We start from the raw sequence: 19,726 nt of genomic DNA, 5'->3' as shown, positions 1-19,726 counted from the left end.
CAAAGGCATGGATGAGGGTTTCAGCAGCAGATGAGCTGAGGCAAGGGGCAGAGTCAGGCAATGTTACGGAGGTGGAAATAGGCGGTCCTAGTAATGGCGTGGATATTTGGTCAGAAGCTCATCTCAGGGTCAAATATGACACCAAGCTTGCGAACAGTCTGGTTCAGCCTCAGACAGTTGCCAGGGAACGGAGTTTGTGGAGGGCTTCAGTTTGGCTTCGGTCTTCCCGATATTTAGCTGGAGGAAACGTCTGCTCATCCAGTACTGGGTGTCGGACAAGCAGTCTGACAATTTAGAGACAGTGGAAGGGTCGAGAGAAGTGGTGGTGAGGTGGAGCTGGGTGTCGTCAGCGTACATGTGGAAACTGATGCTGTGTTTCCGGATGATGTTGCCAAGGGGCAGCATGTAGATGAGAAATAGGAGGGGGCTAAGGATAGATCCTTGGGGGACACCAGAGATAATGGTGCGGGAACGGGATTCAAATCGATTCAAATTCTAGAGACCTTTGGTAGGGCTCAACTGGCGAGGCCAAACACAATGAATACATTTTATCTCTAATACATTAACAGTCGAACCCAAGAAAGAGTTACACACTTTATTCAATAGGTCATTAAACAGTGTAATAGTAAGAATTTGGTGCTTCATTCACTGGAGGAGTTTTGGTTGTAAACCCTGAAACAGAATATGACCTAGAAAATAAACAAAAAATTAAATTTTGCTTCCCAGTTTACATTAAAAAATAAACAGCCTGCCACAAAAATGAGCTTTCCAACCAAAAATGCATGAATGTTAACCATAGTATTATCCCCACATTATTGTCTCATTCCTAATGACTATACAGGAAACTTTCGATTTACCGGCACCTAAATAACCGGAAATCTCGGTTAACCGGCAAAATTCAGGAGTAGGTTCAGGTACTTTTATTACTCCATTTGTTGCTGTGCAAGGGTGTGGCTGCAGCTGTTGCTAAGCTACAGAGACGCTTGCAACTTGTGCCCATTGTTCTGAAGCTGCAACAGGGTTTGTTGCTTTATACGGAGCTCTCAGCTCTGTATCTTCTACTATAGCGTTCGGTTATCCGGAATTTTTGATGAACCGGCACCACGACGGTCCCGTCCGTGCCGGATAAAAAACAGTTTCCTGTATGTAGTGTAAATTGTCTGGTCCCAATGCTAATGCTGCGAGTCCGGAGTGTGTCGGGTTTATGATCACTACTTTGTTCACAAGTGAACTTCCCGGGATTTCTGGTGGTAAGTTGATTTTGCTTATCTTAATTTACACAGACAACTTCCGGGCTCAATTTGCCATTGGGAGCTGGGGTGAGGGGAGGGAGAATTACGTATGCGCAGCCCTTTGAAAATTATTGTTAGCCTTTAAAAGGCTGCAACTATGTTAAATAGATATTTCAGCCTTTCCAAAGGCTGTTTGGTGCAAAAAGTGGCTGGCAAAACTCTGTCTAGCACAATAAATGTGGAGTAGGAAATGGAGTCTGAAGGCAAGTGATGAAGTAACAACATTTGAGCTCCCCGTTTGATGGCTGGCAAAGTGGAGGATGGCACAATAAGGACTGCCTTGTTAGCCACTCCAGGAATCTCCAGAGGATACCAGGGCAGCATGACTGGCAAGAAGTGGCTCCAAGCTCAATGCTGTTAAGCACCCACCAGAGCTAAGCAAAGACATGGAAGACGATGGCACACCTTAACAAAGTGGCCAAGGGCAGCACACCCGACAGTCCAATTTACTAGCTTTATGGCTCACCTAAGCATGCCAGACAGTGTTGCCGGGAAGTCTGTTGAACATTTACTGCAGGCCCTATGCCACACAAACTTGCCGCTCTTTCATTGTTGACCATGCATATCCATAGGGCACGTATTACAGTATAACTCATTTAAAATCAGAAACCTTAGCACACTAAACATCTTAAAAGGGTTTCACATATCAAAATGCTGTAAAACGACCTAGCTTTGTGATGCATGATTGCTTAATGACACTCATGATGGACTGCAGCTTCAGCACATGCCTGTCACTGTCCATGTGCTCCTCCAAGTTACGACATGTCAAGACCACTTCGCTGCTTGCAAATAATAAGGCACCTAATACAAAGGAGCAGACCTGAATTGGAGGAAGGCCATCCCAAAGCAGTTAATTTAATCACACTGAGATCCCACAGAGAAGGCAAAACTGCAGCTACGGGTTATAATTTTAATCATAGTCATTTTTCCGTCATAGTCAGCTTTCCAACACTACCAGTGAGGCAGGGCAAAACAGCGCCTCATGGCACACTGTAAACCTCTAACTAAGCACAGCTCCACATGCCTCAGAGGATGCTGCTAATGAGTTTGGGGAAGTAGCTCTAGGTGAGTTGAAGGACACAGGTGAAAAGGAACAAGTGGTAAGGGCAGAAGAGGTGCAGGAATTTGCAGGTTGCCATCAAGGAAGTTAGGAAATACAGGAGTACATTGGCACTGGGTCAGCAAGGAATGCTCCTGTTGCTATTTAGTGGGAAAGGGTGATTGAGTTATGGAAGTTTACAGGGCAGAAAGAGACTATTTTGTCCACTGTGACTGTGCCAAGTCTCTCCTCATTCAATCCAAAAATAATCCCACTGCCCTGGTCTCTTGAGATGAGTTTACCAGCCACTTCCTCTCTGCCACAATGGCACCAGGTTGCATTGGAGTGGGATTTCCACTGCCTCTTTCTTTTTGTATTTCTGACCCCACCCCACATTCTGGGGTTGGGGTGTTTAGGACGAGGTAAGGTGTTATACAAGGTAAATGTGATATAAGGTCCAGTGGTGTACAAGGTATGTTGCTGTACATGGTATGGCATTATACAAGATATATTGGCGTGCAAGGTATGCTACTGTGCAATGTACGTTACTGTGCACAGTATGATGCTATTCAAGGTATAGTGTTGTACAAAGTACAGTGGTGTATGACTTATAGTGTTGTACAGGGTACAGTATTGTTTTCAGTTTAAAGCCAGAAAGTAGAATCAATTCTGTATTTCAGAAAGGTTTTTTTTCAAATAGGCAAAAAGCATTTTCAAAGGCTCGTGCTGATGCTATGTCAAGAGGTGTTTCATCCCACTGGCTTGTGGTGTACACATTTGCACCTTTGTTCAGCAGTAAGAGGATGGTCTGCTCATGGCCCTTTTCCATGGCTAAGTGGAGTGGAGTTTTCTTGAGCCAGCCTCTAGCCTCAATGTCAGCTCCATGGTCTATCAGGTATTCTGCAACTCCTGTGTCTCCTCTCTCTGCTGCTCGATGAAGTGCAGTCATGTTCAGGCTATCTCTGATGTCCACACTGGCCCCTCGTTGTGTCAGAAGTTCCATTATTCTGATATGACCCATCGTTGCTGCAGCCTGGAGAGCAGAAGCTCTGTTACTGTCCACAGCCCCGTGTGCGAGTAAATCTGTCACTACCTACAGGAAACAAAAAACAAAACATTCATTTTACACAGTATCTCTGCTGTACTTTACTGAGAAGTGCTATATTTTGGGCTTTTACCAACACTCTCTATTTGTGTTTACAGCAACAAAGCAGTTACCATAGACAGACCTCCAGAAGACTGAAACTTAAACATCTGATGCATGGAGTGAATGGGTTAATGTGCCAGGGGATTAACAAGTACTCTTTTCTTGAGTGACACATTGGAAAGATGTATGGGATGTCCACCATATACTCCTGCTCTCTCCAATAGGTGGAAAAAGAACATGCAATGTATTTATTATATGATGTAAAAGTACACAGAAGCAAGATAAATTGGCAGATATTAGAGTAATATTAGTTTTGACTAAAAGCTGTTACTGGAGTCAGGCTTTTAAAAAGTGAAATAAAGACACTAAAAAGACTTTTGGAACAGCAGCGTTACAAGGGCATTCTGTCTTTAGTTAAGTCAGATGCTCTGAGGATCTTTACTGAGGTGAAGTGGTCACAAAAGTTGGATGATCGGCTAAAAACCTTTTGTTTAAATAAGACGACCTACTGAAATGGGGGTAACGTTGTGTGTTCTTTATTTTACATTCTTATGCGAATATAACTTGTACCAAATGAGCTAGGTGACTCTGATCACACCTATTGCTCTATAACTTTCAGCTTACTGTGAGACAAAACAGCTTATCATTTGAACCAAACTTCACTTCTTCTACTGTTAACTCAATCCACCTTTGGAGAGATTGAAGAAACAAACATGCAAATTACACAAGTATAGAAACATAGGAACAGGAGTCGGCCATTTAGCCCCTCGAGCCTGTTCCACCATTCAATGAGATCATGGCTGATCTGCAACCTAACTCCATATACCTGCCTTTGGCCCATAATACCTTTGGTTAACAAAAAGCGATCCATCTCAGATTTAAAATTAACAATTGATCTAGCATCAATTGCCGTTTGCGGAAGAGAGTTCAAAACTTCTACCACCCTTTGTGTGTCGAAGTGTTTCCTAATTTCACTCCTGAAAGGTTTAGCTCTAATTTTTAGACTATGCCCCTTAGTCCTAGACTCCCCAAAAATAAAACCTCTATCCAATATCCAGTTTGCAAGGTTTTTGTTACATCTCTGGGCTATGTTCTTATAAGGGCAGTGTGAGTAAATTCCCATAAATGCAAGGTGCACTGATCACTTACAGAAGTGAATGATGCCACTGAACCCTTGAAGGTATCTATGACATCTGAATTTGTAACACATTCCCATTCCAAACTTTCAAGAGAAGTCTTTGTTCATGTGATCTAAGAGGGGCTAGAGTTTTACATTTGGCACATTGTCGCTCTTTACTGATGTACAAATTATTGGTGAGCATGGCTGTGGTATGTTAAACAGGCTGTTTGTTCTGTGTGCTAGAAGTTCTGGCACATCATACAGAAAGAGGATAAGCTTGCGTGCGGTCTGTCTCTCTCGGTGTATCATGAACACGGCCTTCATGTATTGTTTGTAATGTTATCACTGGATCATTGTCTAGACTTACCTCTTCGTGGCCATTAGCAGCAGCAATTGATACTGCAGTCCTTCCCACATCATCTTCAGCATTGATGCAGGCTCCGTTTCCCAGCAGCACTTGAATTACCTGTCTGTTTTCAACCTCCACAGCTAAGTGCAAGGGTGTCATGTTGCCACATGTGGTGCAATCAATTGAAGCTCCGTTAGAGAGTAAGAGCTCGATTATGTGTGGCTGGTCACTCACAGCTGCCCAGTGCAGTGGGGTCCAGCATCTTGTATCGGACACATCTGTGCTTGCGCCATGGCTCAGGAGCTGCTGCGTGGTCAGCGTGTGCCCGCATGCAGCTGCGCAGTGCAAGGCTGTCATCCCACATCGGGTACACGCAGCAGTCGAAGCTCCACGGCACAGCAAGAGCTCGGCAGTCTGGGTGTGTCCATTCCACGCGGCTCGGTGAAGAGCAGTCCAGCCATGTTTGTCTGTGGCATCGATTGGTGCCCCGCGGTGAGCAAGAAGTTTAATGAGCACTTGAAAGCCATTAAATGCAGCATGATGCAGCGGGGTCCAGCCATATTCATCCCTGCAAATAACAGGATACTGTAACAATGTTAAAACAACCAAATGCCCGACTCCTCCCACACACTGTGTGCAATCTGCTCTGTCATGGATTGTACCCAATATATTTAATTTTCTGAGAAAAAGTTCTACAAAACTTCTCTCCTCCATTACCAAAAGTAAATCATGTAAAATTCTAGAATCTCTTTCTAACATACGAACATACAAAAAGGACAGGGAAAGACCATCTGGTTATCAAGCCAGACCGTACACCATCGATCCACTCCCACAGGTCACATAATCTCCTGAAAAAGACAAAACAAACTATGGCAAATTTAGGAAAGAAAACTGTCCTATGTATCAAGGCTTTCAAGCAAGCTACAGAAGGCCATGGTAACTACTCCCATCTACCCCATAACCAACCTTTTGTAACTTGAAATGTTCTCCTCTCTCAGGAACTTGACCCACTTCCTCTTGACTGTAGGGAATCCATATTCAAAGCATGGTAATGTGTGCCGGGGGGTAACGACTTTCTGTGAGGCAAAATACTTCCTAACATCGAACCTAACTCCTTGATTATGTTGTTTATACTCATGCCCCCTAGTTTTCCCATCCCTGTTTATTTCAAGTAACTTATCCAACTGAACAGAATATAATCTCTTCATTTTGAAAATCTTAATCTTATCTCCTCTGACACTACATTTAAAAACAACTTCTTGAGCTTATCTCGATAGCGAAGAGCTTCAAAACAGGATAACATTTTGGTTTGCCTGTCCTAATATCTCCTTATGTGGCTTGGTAACGTTCCCATGAAGCAATATGGGCCGTTTTACTACGTTAAAGGTGCTATATAAATGCAAGCTATTGTTGTTGCCCTCCTCTGTCCTTCTCCAAACACGGGACTAAAAGTGGACACAATACTCCAATTGCAAATGTCCTAAAGCCTTGTATAACCTAATTATAATATTCTTAGTTTTATATTGCACTGTGCTAGCAATGCCACCCAAAGTTTGTTTTCCAAATGTCCTCCCCACATGGCTTGTGGACCTTCAGTATTATCTACCATTACCCCCCAGGTCTCTCTCCTGCTCTGTAACCTTTAGCAGCTATCCCTGCATTGTACATACATACCTGGAGTTTCCCAAATCCACTCCATTTATCCACATTGAAGGACACCTCTCACACATGTGCCCATTCCCCTGTCAAATCCAAATCAGCCTGTATCATAATGATTTGATCTAAATCCCCAACTCCCAAGCACAGTTTTCTATAATCTGTAAACTTGTGAATGATTCTATTAATGCCCTCATCCAAATCATTTATGAAGATGATGAACAGTAATGGTCCCAACATAGATCCCTGCGGGACTTCACTCATGACTTGGCCCATGCAGATTTACCTCCATTGATGACCGCTGTCTATGAGATGGCAACCAATTCCCTATCCAGCATCAAATCTGACTGTTAGTCCTACACAATGAAATCTTGCCCAATGCTTTCTGGAAGTCAAGTATATAACATTAACAGGAGTACCATCATCCATTAACCTTGTCACTTCAAATAATCCAATCAGGTTAGTGATGCAGGACCTCCATTTCTTTAAATCACGCTGGGATTCTCTAATAGCTCTCAATGTGATAATTGAACCCATTACTTATAATGCCTCCCTGCATCTTTCCTATAACCAATGCCAAATTAACTGGACCATAATTCCATAGTGAAAACAGATGTAGAGTATTCATTTAGAGCTTCAGCCATATTGGTCCTCAATCCGAACCTGTTCCATTATTCATCTCTGACCAGTTGCCTTCCTTGGCCTGATATTTCCCTTGTCCCAGCAGCCTCGGAACTATCCTATTCTATCCAGAATTCAATCATCTCTATCTGTACGTATCCTCAGAACTCTCAGTCTCCATTCTAGCCAGATATTTGTCTAATACTATTTGTCATTTTCTTACAGTACAACTGAAAATTACAAAGGTTTATCCTGGTTAACACAGTTTGTGTGATGTCCGTTCAGGTGATTTTTTTTTAAATTGGCTCAATTAGTACTCCAAAGTTATGACTAGTAACTCATGCTAGTGATGCCAACAATGGGATGTACTTGTACAGGACATACCTGGGGCACAGCCAGAAGGGATAACCTGACCCTCCCCCCTCCAACACACACAGGACCAGAATAACTGGCATAATGCCCACCACCGCTCAGTTGGGAGATTTTCCATCTCCCACACTGACAATCCTGTTGCTTCACTGACTAATAATTGGCAGTTTAGGAATAAGTTGCGCACTGTGCACAGTTTTATGATACACATGTGCTGGGACCACAGACGCAGAATCTTCCCCCCCCCCCAAGATCTAATTTGTGCGAGACTGAGCAGTTTTCTCCTGTGGGCCCACACCCATTACTAAATGGGTTGACACTGCCCAAACTCGTTTATATCGGATCCATTATAGCTAATAGTTGGCTTTCATCCCACTAGTGTGGCCTTGAATGGGACTCAAAGCTCAGTGTCTCACCTAGCCCCTCCCATCGTTAATTTAATGCTTTTTTGCTTATTTGATGCAACCTCTTGAGTTCAGAAGATGAGGCAGCCAAGTGGCTAGGCTAAATTTTAGAGACAAGGAAATTCACAAACTCCTCATACCCGCCGTCAGAAAAGAGGATGGAGGAGGAGGTGGAAGAAGGTTGATGAAGGCAGCGTGTGGAAGAGCAGCTGGGGGTGATGCTTGCCAGGCTAGCCAGGCCGAGCTTTAAGTAATAAGAGGATTTGAAGGAGAAGCTGTGTTACTGCTCTTGCCCAGACAACAGTCTGCAAACTCTTCTATCCATAATCCTATGCCACTGACTCCTATGGTATGTAAGTCATGTTATTTCATGCTGCTGCTCCAGCTGAATGCTGTTTCCACCAACAACAGCGTCTTACCTGGTATCTATGAGAGCACCATGCTGTAACAGTGTCTTTACCAGGCAGGTGTTGCCACTACCAGCTGCCTGATGAAGGTCAGTCCATTTGCCCAGCTGGATGCCACCTCCTGCTGTATAATCTTCCCCCTCATTGACGTCTTCACCGATATCCACCAGCCTCCGCAACAACTTTGCTGTCATCATGTGTCCAGAGTCAGTGAGCTTAAAAAAAAAGTTCAAAACTTGGAAACTGCAAAAAAAATTAAGCTTTTGAGTGTTTTGTGGGGTACTTTTTTAATACTTAAAAACTGCGTGCAATCACATTTCCACAGCTTTAGGGCTGCAAATGGAGCAAAATTTGGGCAGGTAGAGGCGGAAATTGGGGTGGGATCTGGTTGTGGGACCTGGTCTTTGCAGGTCCCCGTCCCTTTTTATTCCCCCTCTTAAAAATCTTTGGACGTATTTGGGATAGGTGGATAATACAAGATAATCCTGCCATGTGTGCCCCAGCAACACTGTGTGCAAGGATGACTGTGTGTCCCTGACCTCCAGCATTACGAAGGCTGTTAGGGAATTTACAAAGACCGGTGCTTAGAAATGCAGCAATTCTTTGAAAGTTTCACAAATCTTTGGCTGCACAGCCAGCTCTCCAATGCTGCGGCCAGTAAAACGTAACATTGCTTAAGAAATAGTTAAACCTACAAAAAGGCAGCAAGAACTATCTAACAAGTCTGAAACCCCTGCTACTTCACTGTCACTTGCAAAAAGCAGGGAGGATCACAGGGCCGGGGGGGGGGGGGGGGGGGAGCTTCCGTCTGTGCGCTCACCAGCAATTTACACCATGAGAAGATCGGGAGGTTGGCAACCACAGAGCAGGAAATCCCAGTCTGCAGCTTTAGGGACCCAAGTTCTGAAGGCCAGGAAGTCCATTTGCAAGTGCAGCTATTTTATGTTATGTTTGAGGAAAAATCAGCAAGATATGCAAGAGAGAGAGAGAGACTCACTCTAATTTGCATCATTTTTGACCCTTTAATGAGGTTCACACACCTCAGCAAAATACGGGGGGTGGGGGGGGGGGGAGGGGGATTTTCACAGAAAAAAAACAGGTGGGTTGGAGGGGCAGCGTGGGGGGGGAAGTGAAAGTTGGAAAAATCTAAAACCCGCCTCCAACCCGTCCACTTTCACCTCTTACTCAGGTGGGGTGGGGATGGGCACCCAACCCGCTGCCAGGAGGTGGGTAGGCTATTTAAGTATGATAATGAGGCCTGACGCTTCTGCTTTAACTGCAGGCGGCTGGGGATCCTGGGGCTCGGGATTCCCGGCAGCTGCAACGAGGCGGCCACAGCCTCGGGTGTAATGATCAGTAACATGTCATTCTAGAATGGTACACTAGGTGGAGCTGTATGTTTAAATACTGGGCTACCCACGAGGCACTAAGCTACCCACAAGGCAGTAGTCAAGATGGATGCTGTACAAGTCCACATGGCTGAATAAAGTGACTAGCTCAAGCTAGCTGTTCATAATAAGAATGTCTATTTATTTATGAACATAACATCGGGGAGCAATCCTTGTGGGCCAGGAGGAGCAGGAGTGCTTCCTCCCGGCTCCCCCAAGCTCCCCCAAGCTCCCCCACACCAGCAGCCCGCACCCACCCGAGGACAGTGATACAAAGATGGGTGGGAAAGCAAGTTGTGCGGAGGACTCAAGGAATCTGCAAAGGGATATAGGCAGGCTAAGTGAGTGGGCAAACATTTGGCAGATGGAGTATAATGTGGGAAAGTGCGAGGTTATCCACTTTGGCAGGAAAAATAAAAAAGCAAATTATTATTTAAATGTTGAGAGATTACAAAATGCTACAGTTCAGAGCGACCCGGGGGTCCTTGTGCATGAAACACAAAAGGTTAGCATGCAGGTACAGCAAGTAATCAAAAAGGCAAATGGAATGTTGGCCTTTATTGCAAGAGAGTTGGAGTATAAAAGCAGGGAAGTCCTGCTACAACTGTACAGGGTATTGATGAGACCACACCCTGAGTACTGCGTACAGTTTTGGTCTCCTTATTTAAGGAAGGATATACTTGCATTGGAGGCAGTTCAGAGATGATTCAGGAGGTTAATTCCGGAGATGAGGGGGTTGACTTATGAAGAAAAGTTGAGCAGGTTGGGCCTATACTCATTGGAATTTAGAAGAATGAGAGGTGATCTTATCGAAACATATAAGATACTGAGGGGGCTCGACAAGGTAGATGCAGAGAGGATGTTTCCCCTCGTGGGGAAATCTAGAACTCGGGGGCATAGTTTCAGAATAAAGGGTCGCCCTTTTAGAACGGAGATGAGGAGGAATTTCTTCTCTCAGAGGGTCGTAAATCTGTGGAATTCTCTGCCCCAGAGAGCTGTGGAGGCGGAGTCATTAAATACATTTAAGGTGGAGATAGACAGATATTTGCAAGATAAGGGAGTGAAGGGTTATGGGGGCGGGCAGGGAAATGGCTTTGAACCCAAGATCAGCCATGATCTTACTGAATGGCGGAGCAGGCTCGAGGGGCCAAGTGGCCTATTCCTGCTCCTATTTCTTATGTTCTTATGTAATCGGACTCCACCCCCCACCCAGGGATCGCAACTCCGCCCCCCCCCCCGGGAGTTTAAAAAAAATGTAATACTTAAAGATACAATAAATCATGAATTATTTATTAAAACATGAGGAAAGTTGTTCGATTCTGTATGAACGATTACAAACAGACCAGTAGCGTTACCGCAATGCTGACAGCCCGAGAGTGGGAAATACTTGCGAGGAGGAGGAGGGACTCTAGGCTCCACTAGGTGTATCAAATCACCAGTGGACTAACTGGAATCAGAATGGAAAGTGTGCTGCAGCTTGCACGGAACAACAGATCAACAAGGGGGATTAGCCAGAAACTAATGAGACGACTGGTCAAGAAAGACGTTCGCAGGTTCAGCTTTTTCCCCGCAAACAGTCGTCGACTGGAGCCAGTTAGATAACGAAATAGTAACTGCAAGGTCAGCGGACACAGTTAAACATAAACTGAAGAATTTGAATGAGTAATTTCGCAGTTGCGCTCGCCCAGTGACCTCACCCCTTACAAAGCTGGCGGAGTACAGCACTTGCCGACTCAACCGAGACAAGACAAGGCACCAGACTATTAATCGATCATTGGTTCCAATCTGGTGCGAGTGAAGTGAATCTGAAAGTTGCTAAAACAAAGCTTCTTGACAAATGAGTTTCATCTGGTAAATGCAAGGAAACAAAATAAAAAGTAACTCTCTTTTCCAAATTGTGACGCAAATCTTGAAAGAATGTTATAGAACTTTAAAACATTGTTTTAGAATAAAATCACTAAATGCGTTTAAAATGTAAGACCAATACCTGGTGAAGGATACAAAAACGAACAATTTATTCCGTTTCCATCATCTTCAATCTTGAGATGTAAAGAACAGCCATCACTGGTGTGTATGCTGCACTACTGGGCGAGTGTGTAAATAGTTCACTGTTTGTTTGAAGTGAGCTGATGCGGTCTTGGAAACATTGCCTGTGATGTACAATGGGGCCATTGTGTAGTTCCTTTGTCATATAATCCCGACAAGTAGGAACTTGCTGAGAGTCTCTGCTAAATGATACCCTTCAAATACTACATGTGACTGAGATGGGATCATTATGAGCTTACTGGGCATCGTTAACCCTTTCAGCATCTATTCAACATTCAAACTGTGCACATCTACCCATTCTCATCGTATCTGCAAAGCCACTAAGGAGGGAACTCATAAAGTAGAACTGAAAAGTGTACGATAAAGAAAATTTAATTTATAATTAGCTGATCTCCCATGGCGTTGCAACAACACTCAAGAAACTCGACACCATCCAGGACAAAGCAGCCCGCTTGATTGGCACCCCATCCACCACCTTAAACATTCACTCCCTCCACCACCAGCGTACCGTGGCTGCAGTGTATACCATCTACAAGATGCAGTGCAGCAACTCGCCAAGGCTTCTTCGACAGCACCTTCCAAACCCCCGACCTCTACCACCTAGATGGACAAGGGCAGCAGGCACAGGAACACCACCACTTGCAAGTTCCGCTCCAGTCACACACCATCCTGACTTGGAAGTAGATCGCCGATCCTTCATCGTCGCTGGGTCAAATTCCTGGAACTCCCTCCCTAACAGTACTGTGGGAGTACCATCACCACACGGACTGCAGCAGTTCAAGAAGGCAGCTCACCACCACCTTCTCAAGGGCAATTAGGGATGGGCAATAAATGCTGGCCTTGCCAGCGACACCCACATCCCATGAACAAATTAAAAAAACCATGGGGGGAGGGGGGTGAAGGCCCCCGTGTAGTCTTTAGTTAAAGTGTGGTTTGAGAGCGGTGGATAATTATGTGCAGACATAATTCAGTTTTCATTTTAAAATGTGAGTGATGTTGGTCACCCTTTACTGGCTACAGGATGAGGAGGAACAGGAGCAGCAGCAGCAACATGTGAGGGAGCTTCAGGGACTTGCACATGGCCCTGCAAGGAATCCAGGACGGAGGAGGGCTGCCTGCAGGTGGCCTCCCCTGCACATAGGGTCTACGGGCCCAGACTGAGCAGTTTGAACCACGGTGAGGAGCAGTGCAGAAGGAGGTTGGTCTTCTGACGATGGTCCATTGTAGATATCTGAAGAATGTTGCAGCCCACTACCACAGATGGCGCTGCATTGCCGTTGGCATTTAACGCTGTCACAGCCCTGAATTTCCATGCAGCGGGGTCATTTCAGACTGCAGCTGGAAACATAGGTAACATCAGTCAGACTGCAATGCATTCCTCCATAAAGCAGATTACAGCTGTGCTGTTTACCAGGGCTGTCATCAGCTTCCCATGGCATGTGGCTGTTTTCCAGGTAGCCATTGCGATGCCTGCATCCTGCAGCAGTCCAAAAATTGTCCCACTCTTTGACAAGGAGCAACGCATCCCAGGCTGGGAGACAAGCCAGACTTGCCTGATCAGCTCACTCTGAAACCCAAGGACGCCAATGGAGACCAGATGAAACAGCAGACACAGCGGAACAAGAGCAGTCAGCAAGCAGTCCATGAGGGAGCTGAAAAAAATGGTTCTGCTGCCAGGACTGGTCCTGAGAGTTTCCTACAGCGCAGTCTAGAGTCGAGGATCATGGTGATGGGCTGCCTCCTGTATAACTTTGCCCTGCAACAGGGAGAGTTACTATTGGCGGCAGATGAAGAGGACCATCCGCTGCATGAAGAGGAGAAAGCCAGTGGACCAGAGGATGCAGCAGCAAGGGGAGGTCTGCAACATCAGTTACAGACAGAGCTGTACGCCAGCAACTCATTACTGTTGGATCGACAGATCAGGCGGGCTCTATAAAGAGCATCCATTCTGCTCTGTCCAGGCGGCGAAGATGAAAACCTACTCCTCGTTTGGCCAGATATTGAATCATCTACAAACAGCTCAACTAATTGTTACAGAATTACCTTCCATCCTTTTCACTTTAATATATCAACATGAAAATATCCCAAAATTGCATTTTTTTTTTAGTTTTGTAAAAGTGCAATTTATTTGTAAGTTTTAAAATAGTACCTCCTTTCCAAGATTATTTTATTTGCATTAAGTATTTTTAAATTACAGATCCCTTTTCAAGTTTTCCAATTTTTTAATAACAATATTAAAACAGATTGGGGGAAAATTCGGTTGCTTTGCGCCTCCCGTTAACGCCCTAAGAGGGCACTAATGGGGCGCAAAGCAACTAGCGCCCGGGCGCCACGCCCCCCGCGAAATTCAGCGGGAGGTTAGCGGCGGCGGTAACCGTTAGTGCCCCGCAGCGCTGCACCGCCGGCGATGAAGTCATCGCTGTGCGCAGCGCCCCACTCGCGCCCCGGCCACGATCTTAGATAGCGCCCTCTGACTTACCGGCGGACACTATTGTGGTGATAGTTACCCTCCGCCCCGGTAGGGGGCGACAGAGAGTAAACAGAGAGAAGAAATGAATAAAGAAGCCTCGTGTTGAGGGCTGATGGAATACATCCCGTGTCCGTGTCCATGTGTTGAGAACATTACATGGTGACAGAAGTGGCAAGTACCCGAAATACCCATCTTAAAGACTGCCCGCGTCAATGGAACTAACTTTCCCAGTGAAACTAGTCAGCTCCCAGTGAGTGAAAGTTTACGATACGGGTGTAGCATAGCAGCTAGTTAAAGCTAGGACGGAGATAAACAAGAGAGACTGAAAAAAAAAAGTGTACTTACCCCACGTTGCTTACTATCATGGCCACTCAAAGTCCTGCATTCTTTCAGATTTCTCCCCCCTCCGAATTTGATTTTACACGGCCGGAAGAGTGGCTGTTGTGGCGCAGCAGATTTGAACGCTTCAGACAGGCTTCAGGCCTTGATAAACAGTCACAGGAAAAACAGGTCAACACGCTATTATATTCCATGGGAGCGGAGGCTGAAGCGATCGTCCGGTGCAGGAATATTACGGCTGATCAACTGAAAAGCTATGACACAGTTAAAACGGAGTTGTCTAATCATTTCATCCCGCGGAGGAATTTGACATTCAAACGCGCAAGATTCCATAGGCGCGTGCAGGAGCGAGGGGAATCGGGTGATAGCTTCATCAAAATGCTATATGAGCTCATAGAACACTGTGAATATGGAGCTATGCGGGACGAACTAATTCGTGACAGATTGGTTGTTGGATTAAGGGATCTTAAGCTCTCTGAAAAATTACAGATGGATCCAGACCTCACAGTTGACAAAGCAAAAACACAGGTTTTCCAAAGTGAAGCAATAAAGAAACAGCAATCAATGCTTCAGAAAGATAGTAATGCCATTGAAACCATAAGTGCCCCCCGACAATCAGCCCCCCAAAAACATTTTTCTACCAAATCAAGACAAACTGCCTCACATGAATATGTACAGAGGCCTCGCACTGGAACTCAAACTGGAACACATTTCCAACCACAAAAGCAGAGTTGCAGACAATAGGCACACAATGGACAAATCTGTCCAGCCAAAGATGTTAGCTGCAGGAACTGCCAGAAAAAGGGACATTTTGCTGCAGTTTGCCGATCCACACCTGCGGTTGCTGAAATATCAGAGGACGACGACAATGAGATAGCGTTCCTGGGATCAATTGGAGATGGGCAGGACCAGCCGTGGACCATCACCCTAAGCTTGTGTGGTCACATGACTGAATTCAAACTCGATACAGGGGCTGATGTCACTGTCATCCCAGAGTGCCTCTACAACGACCTAGGTCAAAAGGCTCTTCAGAGCACCACTAAGATTCTTCAGGGGCCTGGTCAAGTCCCGTTGAATGTCAGAGGAAAATTTTCAGCTACCCTGACCCGTGGTCCACAGTCTACAAAACAGGACGTGTATGTGGTACGCGGTCTACGAACAGCGCTCCTCGGTCGCCCCGCCATCATTTCCCTGCATCTGGTGTCCAGGTTGGACCCACAGGTAGCAGAGACAGTATCTACGGACCTCGAACGGGAGGTCAGACAACGGTTCCCCAGACTGTTTCAAGGCATTGGGCGACTGCAAGAAGAGTATCACATTCGCCTCAAGCCGGATGCTAAACCTTTTGCTCTCTCTACACCCCGACGTGTCTCGCTCCCCCTTATGTCCAAAGTTAAGGAGGAACTCACCCACATGGAGCAACTGGGGATAATTGCAAGAGTTGAGGAACCACAGCCTGGTGCTCCGGAATGGTTGTAGTCCCAAAACCCAACGGAAAAAATCAGAATCTGCGTAGACCTAACAAAACTCAATGAAAGTGTCTGTAGAGAGCTGCATCTCTTACCCTGCGTAGAGCACACTCTGGGGCAGCTGAAAGATGCAAAGGTTTTTACAAAGCTTGACGCTCAATCTGGTTTCTGGCAAATACCCTTGTCAGAGGAGTCAAAACGTCTCACCACGTTCATCACGCCATTCGGACGTTACTGTTTCCACAGACTGCCCTTTGGAATATCCTCCGCCCCTGAGCATTTCCAGTGCCGCATGTCCCGCCTCCTTGAGGGACTTGATGGTGTCTTATGCCAAATGGATGATGTGTTGGTGTTTGGCGCAACCCAAGAACAGCACGATCAGCGACTTTTTGCAATTCTCAGTAAACTACAGCAAGCTGGACTTACTCCTAACTCCAAATGTGAATTTGCCAAAACGCAGGTGAAATTTCTCAGCCAGGTCATCGATGGGACCGGTGTCTGAGCAGATCCTGACAAAGTCAAGGCCCTCGCACACATGGCCGCACCAAGGAATGTATCTGAAATACGCCGCTTCATGGGCCTGGTCAATCACTTGGGCAAATACATACCCCATCTAGCCGATAAAACCAAGCCACTCCGGGATCTCCTCAACAGGCAGACCTCATGGTATTGGGGACCCCAGCAGTCCCAAGCTTTCACTGAGATAAAGACGGAGCTAACCACCCCGCCAGGCCTTGCACTGTATGACCCCAATGCACTCACTAAAGTGTCAGCTGATGCCTCATCGTTTGGCTTGGGTGCAGTCCTTTTACAAAAGAGACCTGACACTGACTGGCGCCCTGTAGCCTATGCTTCACGAGCCCTTTCAAAAACAGAGCAGCGCTATGCGCAGTTTGAAAAAGAGGCCCTGGCCATTACATGGGTGTGTGAGCGCTATAGGGACTTCCTAATAGGCATGACATTCCAGGTCGAAACAGATCACAAGCCCCTCCTTACACTATTGGGATCTAAAAACCTGGACGAGTTGTCCCCCCGCATTCAGCGCTTTCGGATGCGACTCATGCACTTTCACTTCACTATATCACATGTGCCGGGGAAGAGCCTAGCAACTGCCGACGTCCTTTCCAGGGCTCCCTACCAGCCGCCGGTGGATGATTCCCCTGAGGTGCAGTGCATAGAGAATTTTGTACACTCAATACTCACTGCACTGCCCATTACCGAGAAACGCCTGGCTGCACTTCATCAAGAACAGGAAATGGATGAACTACTTCGTCAGGTCTTCACATACTGCCATGAGGGCTGGCCAGATCATGCGAAACTTGACAACGCTCTTAGACCTTACGCGGCCGTTTCAGGTGACCTCACTATTGCACAAGGATTGCTGCTACAAGGGTGCCGGTTGGTCATTCCAGCATCAATACAGAAAGACATTCTGGACAAACTGCATGATGGCCATCAAGGGGTCACAAAATGCAAAACACGAGCCAGGTGTTCTGTCTGGTGGCCTGGATTAAGCGGTCAACTACAACGTAAAGTACAACAATGCCCAAGCTGCACCCAAATGAGACAACAACCACCAGAGCCATTGATTCCAGATGACACCCCTGAGGGCCCATGGCAGAAGGTTGGGGCTGATCTATTTAATTTGGATAACTCAACTTACCTGGTAATGTTTGACTACTTCTCTAAGTTCATTGAAGTTATCAAGCTCCTCTCCACCACCTCTCATGCAGTCGTTGAATGTATGAAATCCTGCTTTGCCCGCCTAGGGGTCCCTCTGCTGGTTCAAACAGATAATGGCCCCCAATTTGCCTCGGACACCTTTCGCTCATTTGCCGACAGCTGGGACTTCACCCATGTCACATCCAGTCCTCTGTATCCTCAAAGCAATGGGGCTGCCGAGCGCGCTGTCCAGACAGCCAAACAGCTTTTTAAAAAGTCACCTGACCCATACCGGGCACTCCTTGCATACCGCGCCACACCTCTTTCTAGCGGATTCAGCCCTGCTGAGTTGCTACAAGGCAGAAAACTTCGTACTACCGTGCCAACTATACCATCACTCCTGACCCCAGGCTGGCCCGACCTCCAGAATTTTACAGACAAGGACAAACAATCTAAACTAAGACAACAGGCCAACTTTAACAGTCGCCACAGAGCTAAGCCCTTGTGTCCACTCCTTCCAGGTGACTATGTGTGGATACGTGACTCCCGCAAAAGAGGCATTGTGCAAGGACAGGCCAACACCCCAAGATCGTATCTGGTTGATATCCAGGGCCAGATTGTTCGCAGGAACCGCAGACACCTCGCACTTACCCAGCAGCCCCCAGACACTGCTGATGAGCCTTCCATTCCCGATGACTACAATGGGGATGCGGGTCCTGGAACTCCTCCACCCACAGGGGATACCCCACCTCCATCTCCTCCACCCACAATGGATACCCCACCTCCATCGGGTTCCAGACGATACCCTGAAAGGGTCCGCAATCCTCCTTCATACCTCCAGGACTTTGCAACATGAATAGCTTAAGAACCAAGACACCTCATTGGGTCAGAATAATACCCGAGGTACTTGGTGGAGGGTTCAATCACCTTGTCCCTCCAAGCTTACTCTGCTTGCATTATTCGTGTTTCTCAAAAAAAAGAGATACATTGTGCATTAGAGATGTTATGTTTGTTAGAGTTTGTTATTTCTTAAGCACAGTAAAAAAGTAATGATTTGAAAGAAGGTCATTTGAAATGTTAATAGTAAAGGAATAGTATTCAAAGTCTGTTTAGAAAGGGAGATGTGGTGAGAGTTACCCTCCGCCCCAGTAGGGGGCGACAGAGAGTAAACAGAGAGAGGAAATGAATAAAGAAGCCTCGTGTTGAGGGCTGATGGAATACATCCTGTGTCCGTGTCCGTGTGTTGAGAACATTACAACTATGTCCGACAGGGTCGGGGGGCCTACCTGCAGCCGGGGCGGCGCTAATTGAAGGCGAGGTGCCAGGCGGCCATTTTTGTTGCCAGCCGCCTGCCAGCACCTGCCTCCGCTCCTGTCCCCGGCCTCCTGACCCGCCCCCCGGCAGAGTGCCGGCTGCGCTCCATGAGCCCGGCACTTCTCTTGAGTGCCGGGCTCTTTTGCCAGCACTCCAATCCCCGATGGCCCAGCTGGGCCCCAGGTCGCGCTACGCAAGGCCCCTCCCCTTTAAGAAGTGGAGGAAAGCCTGCAATACTGCGGCACCTAGCGCCGCGATATTCCCTCGCAGCGCTACCACTCAATTTTGGCTACGGGGGCGCTAACGGCGAAATTAGCGCCCCAAAGGGGGGCGCGACTCAATTTTTCCCCCTTTAGGTTTTAGAACCTAAATAGAAAAATAACAACGTGAACTAAAGTTATAAGTGAATCACACTGTAAAGCTGCAAAGGCCCAGAGCTTTCTCCTTAAACAGCTAGCCATGTCATGAGACAAAGATTTCACACTGCTGGGCTGAGATGAAATAAGGTGGGAGGAGGCTCGTGTGGAGCATACCATAGAAACATAGAAGATAGGAGCAGGAGTAGGCCATTCGGTCCCTCGAGCCTGCTCCGCCATTCAATGAGATCATGGCTGATCATCCAAATTCAGTACCC

General features: G+C 46.5%; 1 protein-coding gene across 4 annotated transcripts; it reads right to left on the bottom strand.

The window, feature by feature from the left end:
- Positions 1-581: 581 nt before the first annotated feature.
- On the bottom strand, positions 582-14,734 carry LOC147100625 (uncharacterized). 4 transcript variants are annotated; one of them, XM_085967088.1, is made up of 4 exons: positions 14,654-14,734; positions 8,417-8,619; positions 4,966-5,515; positions 582-3,424 (listed from the first exon to the last, which is right to left on the bottom strand). In XM_085967088.1, the coding sequence occupies exons 2-4, from the start codon at positions 8,599-8,601 to the stop codon at positions 3,008-3,010; spliced, it is 1,152 nt and encodes a 383-aa protein (XP_085823214.1). In that variant the 5' UTR covers positions 8,602-8,619; positions 14,654-14,734; the 3' UTR covers positions 582-3,007. The 4 variants fall into 4 exon arrangements, with proteins under 4 accessions (XP_085823214.1, XP_085823213.1, XP_085823215.1 ...); XM_085967087.1 differs by lacking the exon at positions 14,654-14,734 and adding an exon at positions 11,780-11,884; XM_085967089.1 differs by lacking the exons at positions 8,417-8,619; positions 14,654-14,734 and having other exon boundaries at positions 582-689; positions 3,115-3,424; positions 4,966-8,406.
- Positions 14,735-19,726: the final 4,992 nt, after the last annotated feature.

This window comes from Somniosus microcephalus, chromosome 25, assembly GCF_052327205.1.
Source record: "Somniosus microcephalus isolate GS21.2 chromosome 25, FLI_Smic_1.0, whole genome shotgun sequence".
In the NCBI taxonomy this organism is placed as follows: Eukaryota; Metazoa; Chordata; class Chondrichthyes; order Squaliformes; family Somniosidae; genus Somniosus; species Somniosus microcephalus.
The sequence above is the reverse complement of the archived record's forward strand: the minus strand, read 5'-3'. Positions and strand labels throughout refer to the sequence as shown.